Raw genomic sequence first — 12,059 nt, 5'->3', positions numbered from 1 at the left:
ACATTTTACGAGCATTGGGACGCTTTACCAAGAGGTTCAGTCAACTAAGGCCAAGCTTGGTCGACCGAGGCTTGAAATCTGTGAGCTTCGATCGGCTGAGGCCAAGCCCTGGTCAGCTGTCCTCAGGTTTTCTGTTTAAAATATAATTAAAATAAAAATGTTCAAATTTTTTTAAAAAATATATGCAAAATTTTGTTTACTTTTTTAATTGTCATATACAATAAGATTATTCTTGTAAAACAAATTTTGAAATATAATTATTATATATATTTTCTTTTATTATAGTATTTTGAATTTGTATTATATTGTACTTTTATGGTTTTAATCATGTATTTTTTTTAAAAAAAAATTGTATTTGATTCAAAGACAAAAATGAACATTTGTTTAGTCAAGTTTCTCATTTGTGTTTTTAAAATATTAATCACACAAGTTGCAGTTTTCGATTTTTAGTTTTTGTTTGGTTTTTAGTTTTTCTTTCTAGTTTTCTTTTTCATATTTTTTGATAGTAATACCCAATGGTCCCTTAACTATTAGGTCATATTTGATTTGTAAAATGAAATGTGGTAAGAATATTATAAAGGCAAGAATAAAATGGAAAATGAAAAAATTATATGGAAAACTATAATTATACGTCCAAAGGGTTTCGGAAGCCATCATTTCAAAAATTATATGCAAAACATGAAGAAACAAGTGATAAATTTGATTCCGTTCCGTTTTTACGTACCAAACATGCGATTCTTTTTAATCATTATTAATTAATCTTCAAACTCTTTAAATACATGAAAAATAAATATTTCTTTAGAGTCAATAGGACCTTCTTTTGCTATATTAATTTCTTTTCATAAATCAAAACTTATCATACCACTTACAATTAATTTCATGAGTTTATTCTTAAAGAAGAAAAAAATTTAATGAAGCACACACATATTATCAATAATATTTCTGCATGGTGTCTTTTAATAATAGCACTTGATATTAAGCAACTTCAAATAGTTATCTATGTATTTGTATTTAAATTTATCTAAATTATATTCAATAATTCCATCAACAGCATATAATTTTTATTCGCTTTGCCGCAAAATCAAATTTATAATTAATTTTATTTTAAAAACTTGAAAATAAGAAAAAGAAATAATATACATATATATAACATGCATGACCAAGTTCAGTCGAGTTGGTTCAAGCAGTAAGGGCGACTTGTGACTTTGGTAATCCCAAGCTCACGGGTTTGATTCGCCCTTCATAGTTTACCTCCCCTGAATTATCAAGGATACGTCAATGGGAGGGTGGCTTTCACCTCACTAGATTTGGTACCGCACCATTGTATCCAAAGTGGCGTGAATGAAGTTCCGGATTATAAATAAATAAAAACATAAATAACCAGTTTCATTGTAAATGGTTATAGCTGATGTGCGTGGTACGTGCGGCACGCATACCGCTCTTAAACTTGAAAGTCTTCGGAAGCCCCTTCGGCTATTACTACTCATTGATTTTGATGTATTGGCAGATTGTCATAAGTGAATTAAAGACCCCTCCGCATTAATTAATTGCAGGAGAAGATGCAAATTTTTTTCTAAATTTAGAGTCATTAATTTCAACCATAATTAATAATTACATGTTATGTACATTTATTATTATTATTATTATTATTATTATTATTATTATATCCAACTTGAAAAATAATAATTACATGTTATATTTATTTATTTATAATTATTATATTCAACTTTTGAAAAGTCAAATATAAAAGTTTGAATTTTAAATGATCGGACTCTCTATTTGATATGATCATATGGAGAGTTCGAAACACGGTTAAAATTTTCAAAATCAGCTATAATTGGATATATATTCATCATATTTGTTTAGTATTTTTGCCCATTAATAGTACTATTGGTAGTTTATTTATATTTTTGTAGCATATTAAATGAGCATTTAGACTGTTAAATGAATAGTTAAAAGTATTAAGTTGGCATCTCAAATGCCACACCACCTAAGAAGATTGAACTTCCAATCTTGAAACACATTTGAAATTTTGAGATAAACACAATTCATAAGGATCAAACAAGTATTATATCAATTGTATTTAGTTATTTCTTATTACTTTTATTTTATTTTTATCCTTAATGTCGTAAAAGAATGTGTTTTTAGTAGTTTTAAAAAGTATTTTTAATTTTTATCACATTGAATAATTGTTTTGCTCCGTGATGAAAACATGCAAACAACCGGAGAAATATGTCATTTCACTATCTTAGAAAAAAAGAAAGAGTCGCGCGATGCTAATACAAGTTATTTATTATTTATTTGTCATTATTCACTCATTTACACTACAAAAAGAAGGTGGATGTGGCCCCTCTCAAGCGTTAAGTATCCCGTGACTTTCTTGCAAAATGACAAAAATACCCATTTAAATTTATAACTCCATTTTTTTTACTACATATAGTTGCAGATTTATTTAAAGAAATTGCGGTTTAGGTCTTTTACCAACCCAAAAAAAAAATAAAAAATTTAAGGAGAATTTATTTAAAAATTCAATAAGCAGCATAAACTATGCCTCAAGTTTAAAACTTTTTTAAATACTCTATAAAGATTTAGATGGTTTAAAAATGGGATGGCGATTTAATTTTTTTTTAAAAATAAAAATAAAAATAAAAAAGGCCCTCTTTCCAAGGGGGATGAAACAAGATGAAATGACGAAAATGGGCTTGAGGATCTCCATTGGCAGCATGTGGTGAGTAAGTGGGAGTGTGAACGCGGAGGGAAGAAGCACGTAGAATAAGGAAGTTTTTTTTGCATGGACCTTTTTGGGCCCGTGGCTGGCGCCTGAGGTTGAGTGTGGAATCCCACTAGAGAAATGAAATACCCAGAGAGAGGTCCACCGGTTTTTTCTCGTTTTTAAAAATTAAAAACCCTCTCAAAACCTCTCCCCCCTCCAGCGCTCTCTTCCGAGTACAGCCAAATTTGTTTGTTTGGCTCTTTTTTCCCTCCCCTCTCTTTTTTTGCATGGCACTGTCACTTCCACCTTGCGAACTCTGGTAACGCCCCAAACCCACCCTCTCCCTCTCCTTCTCAGGTTTCTTGTCTTCTCCCAAATGACCTTCGTCTTTTGATTCTTTCTCTAGCTAGTAGTAAATCTCTATCTGGGCATTGTTTTTCTGGATCGATTCTATCGTCTGTGTGTTCTCCTACTTGCCTAATTGGGTTCAAGTTTTGATTTTTCCTTTCCTTTATCTCTCTGTTATTGTTTTGGGTGAAGGTCCTGAAGCACAGGCGGTTTTGGAGGGCGATCATGGCGTCCGGTGACGAATGGGATGCTGAGAAGATGTGAGTTTCTTTTCTTCATTGCTCTGTTTTTGTTAGAGTTCTTTTACATTTTTCCCTTTTTCCCTTTTCTTGGTTTGTGTTTTATTTTTTGCTGTTTGTTTTGCGGTGTGTGGTTTGGGGATTTTAGGTTGCAACTTTATGTGCATGATTATATGGTGAAGAAAAACATGCACAGGACTGCTGAGATATTCGCTAGAGAGGCAAATGTTTGCAACAATCCTGTTGGTACGCGCTCTCGTCTCAGTGCATCTAACTTACATATATTTTAAATTTTATTTTCTTCTTCTTGTGGATGACTCTGTCGAACGCAAGTAATATTTGAATTGCATTGTTGATTTTGATCATGTTGCTCTTTTCTTATTCCTGTTGGTTTGTGGATTTGCGGCTCAATTATGTGTTAACGTTTTTAATCACTTGTCATATGTTTTGCTTCTTTGATATGAATGGATTGTAGCTATCTAATTAAGTGTGAGCACTTATGTAGCGCTTATATGTTAATCATAGATTTTTTTCCCCCTCATTTTTCACTGCCTGATCAGTGGTTCGATACAACTCGGCCCATTGCAAGGTTTGTAATGTGCTGAAAAAATGCCCAATTTTCAACTACTAACATGATGTTCATCTCTTCATTAGTGTTTGTGTTGCTCAATTTCTCCAATGCACAAATCTCGCGTAAAGAATGTTGTCAAATAATATCTGATTTTTGAGAAAATTGGGCTTTTGTTTTCAGTGATCGATGTTCCTGAAGGTTTCTTATCTGAATGGTGGTCAATATTTTATGATCTGTATGCCTCTAGGCAAGGGAATCATCATGAGACCGGTGAACAGTCCTCTGTCAAGGTGAAATTTTTTTGAAAATTTCTGTTGCACTGCCTTTTGGGTGTGAAATAATGCCTATATGATGCTCTTGTTTAATTTTCAGGATGCACATATGACAGAAACTAAGCCACAAAGTTCCAATCCTCTAGCGCAACAGTTGGAGATGAACCAGAAAAGGATGGGGCAATTCCCTACCAGCACTGATCATGATAAGATGCTGGGGCAGCCTGCAGCTTGTATGATGGCCACACAAATGTATGAGGAAGAGCATCTAAGGCAAAATTCAAGAAATTTTGATCCCAATGTGCATCTCCTTGATGTTGATAAAATGAATATCTCAAAATCAGCAGCAAATATTGCCAGTGCCAGGTATATCTGATAATGTCTATATTTTAACAGGGACCAGGGTCATCTCTGGTACCTCATATCAAATTTATTGTCTATTTGGTTCCTTCTATCACCTTCAGCTGCACCCACCCCGCCCCCTGGGGGCAGAGTAAAAAGAAAAAAAAAATGATATGCACACAGAGAAGGAAAGAACTGGTGTACCATTGGCTCGCCCCCCTTTCAAGATGAAGGGGCATGACTATCCATATCCATAACCTTCATATATTGAGAAGTTCACTGTTCACATATGCTGTCATTGCCATTTTGTTTGGGCCTATCTATAGATAAAAGATTTAATGATTTTATAATTTGTGCTTATTCGTATATCACAGCTCCTCACAGCTACAAATTTCTAGGCCAATTCAACAGCAGGGTGTAAGGGTATGGTTAAACCAGTTTATACAGTGATGAGAATTTTAAATTGCTAAAACAGGATTCAGGGTCAGGACATTTTATTCATGGTGCAGGACATTAGACTTGGTTCCAATTTGGGGAGAGCAATGCCTGGGGATCCAACTATTTATGGAATACCAAAAGCCATGCTGCCAAGTGCTGGACCTTGTGATGCTGGTTTGTTTTTTCTATTTCTAAATTTTTGCATTTGGTATGCCAAGAGTACTAGGCCTTAGCTTAGAGGCCTTGATGCTGGTTTATCATCGCACTACTCACTTTGAATTTGAAAAAAATTTAATAATATTTGTAATTTGTTTATGACAGGAAATTTGTCATATGAATTTCTTACTTTTTACATGATATGCTAATATATGAGTACCTCAGTGCTTTCATTTGAGCCTTTTACTGAGTATGTGTATAATTTCTTTATCTGCTTTATTGGATGTGTTTTGCTTATTTATTTATTTTTTTTTTGGGGGGGGGGGGGGGGGGGGGATATGTGACCACAGATTGGTAATGTTTTCTGAATAGTAGACATTTTGTTTTCTTTTTGGCAGAGAAATTCCAATGGATGAGGCTAGTGCTCTGGTTCCAATCTGAATGGAGCATTGCATTATGCAAAAGCCTAATATAGAAAAAATAAACTAGGTGTTCAAGTTTTTTTTTAGGTGGAATATATGAACCAAACCAACCTGATGCTCTTTGGATTGACTTGGTTTTTGTTCGAGTGTTTGATTTAGCTGGTTAAGAAAGAAAGTGGAGAACCAATCTTGATTGGTTGGATCAATTTGGTTTGGTTCTTCTAAATGTTTGCTCAAGTCTTCAGTTAAGAATGTGGAGAACGAACCTTCACTGGTTGAGTTTCGGCCTTACAAATCTAGTAGACCCTGCCACCCCAAACATATATGTATCTCTGTATAACTGTGGAGAAATATCTCTCCTGACTGGACCAACTAGAGCTTTAGATTGGTTTTGCTTTGGCTCATCTGGTCTGTAGGTGGTTTGGGGATAATACCTTATGGTGATCCAGTGATAGGTTGAGTTGAATAATAAACAACCTTGAACAAGTTGCATCCTGGAATTGTGATAACAGTAGAACCATATTTGTTTTGCCAATAGTAAATAGCTGGGATGAGTTTAAAAGCTGAGTTAGGTGGGCAAAAAGGTCATGAGGGCAAAAAGTAACAAGGCACAACTTGACAACCACCAACACATTGATATACTGTGCTATCATACTTCCAATTGTCCTTCAACTTTCACATTGCTGTGTTCAATGACGAAATTGTTTAGTAAACTCATTAAACAAAATAGTTTGGTTGCTCCCTCCCCAACATTGCTTGGGTCTTCAGCTTTTTATTGCTCTTGATTTTGGCATCTTTTTGTTTCGTGTAGGTATAAATTAAGAATAGTTTTTATCTGTTTGGCTTAATTTAATATTGTGCTTCAATTGCCTTCTATTCTTATTGGCCTGAAAAGAATATATAACATTTAGATTGGTACAAATTTGAAGGCACATTTTTCAAATAATCTAGGGTGACATGTAGCTCTGAAGAAGACAGTATGTACAAAGGGATGGATATAAACAATTAAGAAGTAGTGCACACTTGTGGATTTCTTGTTCTGAGTTGTTTACTCAGAGTCCTAGCCCAGTACATCCAAGCAAAATGTGTTCATTGTCTCTGATAATTCCAATTCCAAATTAATCATCATCTTGTTATATATAGTAACAATAGTTAACTTTCATATTATACTAATAATTATAGTACTTTGACCTTGCATACCTCAAAAGCAGGCTTTCAAAAGTTTAAACATGAACCTTAGGTTCTATGGTTCAAATGCTTTGAAGAAGAACAAATCAAAGTTAATAAGAAACATGCAACATGAAAGATTCCTTCTTATGAGCTAGCTTTCATTACTTAACAAATGATGTAATGAATTAAAAAACTAAGAGAGAGAGAGGGAGAGAGGAGGAGGGGGGGGGGGGGGGAGGGAGATCCTTTATTACAAGAGCAAGAAAGATCCTCATCATAATATTTTGTTTTTTTTCATACCCTTATACTAGAATGCTTACTTATATAAACTCTTTAACCCAATTCTCCCCCCAAAGGCCACCCCAAGAAACCTATCCCAGATGTTTATCATAGAAACGACCTCTCCAACTTGTGGAGGTGAGGCTGCATACATTATGCTGTCCGTAGAACCCGCTATATGGTGTGGGAGCCTTGTGCATTGGGTATTTTGTTATAGTGGAAAGTTTATGACAATATTTTGGCTTTTTTTAAGATTGAGATAAGGGGGAAATTAAAGTTTTGATAGGAGTTTGTAAAAAGCAAGTTTTCTACATTTATTCAATGATAAGTCATATAAGCATCCTGTATTTTTTATTTGTTTACTAGAGGTTATTACTTTCGAACTATGAACTTGGTCTCTTTGGAAAATATTAGATATTTGGGGTTATCAGTTTTTAGAATTCTGACAACAAAGAGATCTATTGCATTCTAAATGTTTAGTAGACTCTTTAGTATTTAGTTGGTGCATATGTAGGTACTTTTGTCCTCTGTAATTATTTTTTAATATAAGAGTCTTAGCCAGGAGAGCAGAGACACAACTCCTAGGTCTGGAACCCTGAGTTCTCTATTTTCTCCATTAACCATTCAGATTATTGATAAGAGTAGGGTCTAGCTTGGAGAGCAGAACACAACTCCCAGGTCTGGCCCAGAGCCCCTCTTTTCTTCTCTCTTCTCCTCCTTCTCTAACTCTATGTTCTCTATTTTCTCCACGACTATTTAGATTTTTAATATTTTCAAAATGGTATTAGAGGAGTAAGATCTTCCATATCTGATTGATCTGAATTAGATTAATCAATTGTTTTCTTCTTCTTTTCCTTTGTTTCACCCTAGTCAACTCTCAAATCAGATTGATGGAGGATCACTTGTGGATAATTCTGAGGCAATCATATTATATTTGAAGATAAAAATTAGGAATTTTGTTTTAAATTACTTAATCCAGATATTATAGAATTTTATTTGATTTATCGTTATTTTTTTTATGTAAGTGCTCCGGGTTTATTTTGTAGTTAGTTGTTACAGTTTTAATTTTGGGAGTATAAGCACTCAGTTTGTGCATTGTGCTAGACAGTTAACATTTGAATTTAGGAATGGTTTTCCTTCTCTCTCTCTCTCTCTCATGCAGCCCCTTCTCTCCTCTCCTTCTTCTTCTTCCTTCCTCCTCCTTTGTTCTTCTCCCCACTCCTTTTTGCCTAGTCTCTCTGTCTCTCTCTCTCTCTCTCTCTCTGTTCCTGTCCAGCTGTTGTACATCAATTTCTATCTTCTTCTCCCTTATTATTTCTTCTTCTTCTCTTCTTCTCTTTCCTCTCTCTCTCCGGATTCCCTCTGTTCTGTTTCTGTTTATGTTCTGTCCAAGCATCAATTTCTTCTTCCTCCTCCCATCTTCTTCTCTGTTTTTTCCCTCAATTCTCTCTCTGTTTCTATTTTTGTCCATCACAAATGCTTCCTTGTGTTTAATAGTCGATTAAGGCCTCTAACTCATCTTTTCTGGGCAGTGTATCTATTATTGGATGCAGCTTGTGTTTGTGTGATGGTGCAGAAATTGCACTGTTGCTGGTAGTCTGCTGGGTTGTTGGCTGCTGTTGATGCAGCCTTCCAGCCTATAGTTATGGATTTCTAATTGTTTTCAATCTTGTTGATTACTGCTCCTGCCTGAATATGCCATCAGTCAATGTCAGGCTATTTTTTCATAGTTTCTTCCTGCTGCCAGCACTCTCGGGCTGCTATTTTGTGGTTGCTGATGTTCAGTCATGATTGTGGGTGATTACTGAACCCCTAATGTGCCTCCAATATATTGCTTGTGTGCACGATAGCCAATTTGTTTGACCTCTTTTTGGTCTGGCGTGTGTGGCTCCTGCTGCACTGTTCTTGCTGGTGCTGGTTATAGCTACTGTTTTATTCGACTGGTATCTGCTGATTTGTTGAGTATTGGGGGTTTTCCTGATGGTCTCTACAGAGAAAGTCTCTGCTAATAATGCAGCATGCAGATCACAGCCATCAAACTGGCTGGCTCTCCCAATTAATTGTTGTCGGGGTTTCAATCCATGAGAGTGTCAACTAACACAAAAGGAAAGTCTCAAGTATCTGCTGCATTCTCAACCATCTCCATACTCTAAGGCTCTACTTGTTTTTTGTGATTAGGTAGTAGCATGTGACCATGAATTGCTGCAAACATGATGTTTCATAGGACCCCTCAAATTCATATGGGATGATCTTGATGAAAGCTTTGTTAGGGATCTAGGAACAATAATCACACAAGAAAAAACAAGCACACAAAATACGAACACCAGATTTACGTGGTTCAGTCTAATCTGACCTACGTCCACGTAGCACAACAAATTTACTATAATCTGAGAGAAAAACAAGAGGAGGAGACACCACTCAACTCAACTCTTTTCACACCATTCTCTCTCTCACCTTCAGCACAATACTCTTGTTGTGCCGGGCACCCCACTTGTACCAAATACAAATACTACAACTATTGCTATTGAATATATAAGAAATTAAAGCAATGCAGAAACTAATAATAAAACAGTAAAAAAACAAGACAAGAAATTTATGAGGTTTGGTATAGAATTACCTACGTCCTCGGGCGCCAATGATCAATCCACTACTTCTTGACAAAGTACAACTTTTAGGTGTGTTTTACAAATGAAGAGTTGAGCTCTTTATATAGTTTCAACCTCAAATCTAAAAAACATTTTTCTCCAAAGTGGGACAAATAATATAAAAAATTCAAAACAACCTTTTATACTAATGTGGAAGTATTCTACCAATGTGGGACAAAAACAACAAATCTCTACCTTGACGATAAATTCAACAAATTTTTCAGTCACCAACATTTTCTGGAGTTCCACATCATCGGCGCCTTCCAAAAATACTCAGATTTGCAGGATATTGATCAAGTCCAAACAATGTTTGAACTTGATTGTTGTCACAATCTTGGTCAACATATCTACGAGATTTTCAGTTGTAATAATCTTCTGAAGAAGTATCTTGCCTCCATCAATAATATCCCACATAAAATGAAACCGAACGTCGATATGCTTCGTTTGTGCATGGTAGACTTGGTTCTTTGCCAAATGAGTAGCACTCTGACTATCACAAAACACAACAATGCGCTTCTGAACAACTCCTAAATTTTCAAGTAAACCCTGCAACCAAATAGCTCCCTTAACAGCCTCTGAAGCTGCCATGTACTCTGCTGCTGTTGTAGACAAGGCAATGGTAGACTGTAAGGTAGACCTCCAACTCACTGTACCATTAGCAAATGTAAAAATGTATCTAGTAGTTGATCGACATTTATCCAAATCACCTGCAAAATCTGAATCCACATATCCAACAACACGTTGATCAATAGTATTATTTTTCTTACATACTATACCAACATCAATCGTATTCATAATATATCTCAAAATCCATTTCACAGCTTGCTAATGTCCTTTACCCGGATCATGCATATACCTGCTCACCATACTAACAGCTTGTGAAATATCAGGTCTAGTACAAACCATTGCATACATCAGACTACCAACAGCACTTGCATAAGGAACCTGTGACATATACTTACATTCCTCATCTGATTTAGGAGATAAAGCCGCACTAAGTTTGAAATGAGGAGCAAGAGGAGTGCTTACTGGTTTTGACTGCTCAGACATGCCAAAACTCTGTACTACCTTCTTCAAATACTGTTTCTGAGACAAACTAACTCTTCCTCTCATTCTGTTTTTGCGAATCTCCATGCCAAGTATCTTCTTTGCTTCACCAAGATCTTTCATCTCAAACTCTTGATTTAACTGACTTTTCAACTTGTTGATTTCTTCCCTATTCTTTGAAGCTATCAACATATCATCAATATACAAGAGTAAATATATAAAAGATCCATTTTGTAGTCTGCGAAAATAAACACAATGATCATGTTTATTTCTAATGTACTTCTAACCCATCATAAACTGATGAAATCGTTTGTACCACTGTCTTGGAGACTATTTTAAACCATACAACGATTTACCCAGTTTACATACCCAATTTTCTTTTCCAGCAACCTGAAATTCATCTGGCTGAGTCATATAGATTTTCTCTTCCAAATCATCATGTAAAAATGTAGTTTTTACATCGAGTTGAACTAGTTCAAGATCAAATTGTGCTACCAAAGCCAACAAAATTCGAATGGAAGAATGTTTAACAACTGGAGAAAATACCTCATTATAATCAATGTCTTCCTTCTGTGCGTAGCCCTTAGCTACCAATCTAGCTTTGAAGCGAACATTATTTGCATCTGGAAATCCTTCTTTCTTTACATAAACCCATTTACAACCAATTGCTTTCTTACCCTTGGGCAACTAGGCTAGCTCCCAAGTCTGATTCTGATGAAGAGACTGCATTTCTTCATCCATTGCTTTTTTCCACTTGTCTGATTCAGAGTTCCTCATTACTTCTTTGAAAGTGTAAGGAACATTATCATCCACAACTGGAAGTGCATAGGCCACCATATTAGTATACCAAGCAGGTTTTCAAATTTCTCGTCTTGGCCTTTGAGAAACAATTGATTCTTGTTGCTGTGAAGATTGTCGAATTGAAATCTCCTTTTCTTTTACACTATTCCTCATTGTAATTGGAGAGTTAGCTTGTGTAGTCTCATTTCTCACTGGGCTTCCCAAAGTTGTCTCAACCTCCACCTGTTGTTGAGTACCACTGGTCTTCTCTTCAACTCGTGACTCCTTGCGTATTGTTTTCTTCATCATTGCAAGTTCATCAAAAGTTACATCTCTACTTAAAATCATTTTTTTCGTCTCTAGACACCAAAGACGGCAACCTTTGACTCCTACACTTATCCCCAAGAATATTGCTTTCTTGGATTTTGGATCTAACTTAGATTCTTTAACATGATAATAAGCCATAGTACCAAATACATGTAAAGAATCATAATCACTAGCAGGCTTTCCAGACCATACCTCATAAGGTGTTTTCCCTCCTATTGCAGATGATGGTAGATGATTGATGAGATGACACGCATATCTAACAGCCTCAACCCAAAACCTTTTGTCTAACCCAGCATTAGACAACATACAT

The 12,059-nt window shown here is 35.4% G+C and overlaps 1 protein-coding gene across 2 annotated transcripts in view; it reads left to right on the top strand.

Annotated features, from left to right (window-relative positions):
- The first annotated feature begins 2,864 nt into the window (after positions 1–2,864).
- Positions 2,865–12,059, top strand: part of LOC131144185 (transcriptional corepressor LEUNIG_HOMOLOG-like) — a 53,054-nt gene continuing 43,859 nt past the window's right edge. Inside the window, exons 1-7 of one of the 2 annotated variants that reach the window (XM_058092648.1) lie at positions 2,865–3,032; positions 3,254–3,321; positions 3,449–3,546; positions 4,052–4,161; positions 4,244–4,509; positions 4,860–4,908; positions 4,995–5,097. In XM_058092648.1, the coding sequence (XP_057948631.1) occupies positions 3,287–3,321; positions 3,449–3,546; positions 4,052–4,161; positions 4,244–4,509; positions 4,860–4,908; positions 4,995–5,097 (661 nt within the window). In that variant the 5' untranslated portion in view covers positions 2,865–3,032; positions 3,254–3,286. Of the gene's footprint in view, positions 3,071–3,253; positions 3,322–3,448; positions 3,547–4,051; positions 4,162–4,243; positions 4,510–4,859; positions 4,909–4,994; positions 5,098–12,059 lie in introns of both variants that reach the window. The other variant, XM_058092647.1, reaches the window with a different exon arrangement.

Source organism: Malania oleifera, chromosome 12 (assembly GCF_029873635.1).
Source record: "Malania oleifera isolate guangnan ecotype guangnan chromosome 12, ASM2987363v1, whole genome shotgun sequence".
Taxonomy (NCBI): domain Eukaryota; kingdom Viridiplantae; phylum Streptophyta; class Magnoliopsida; order Santalales; family Ximeniaceae; genus Malania; species Malania oleifera.
Note: the sequence above shows the minus strand (reverse complement) of the source record. Positions and strands in the feature narration are given on the sequence as shown.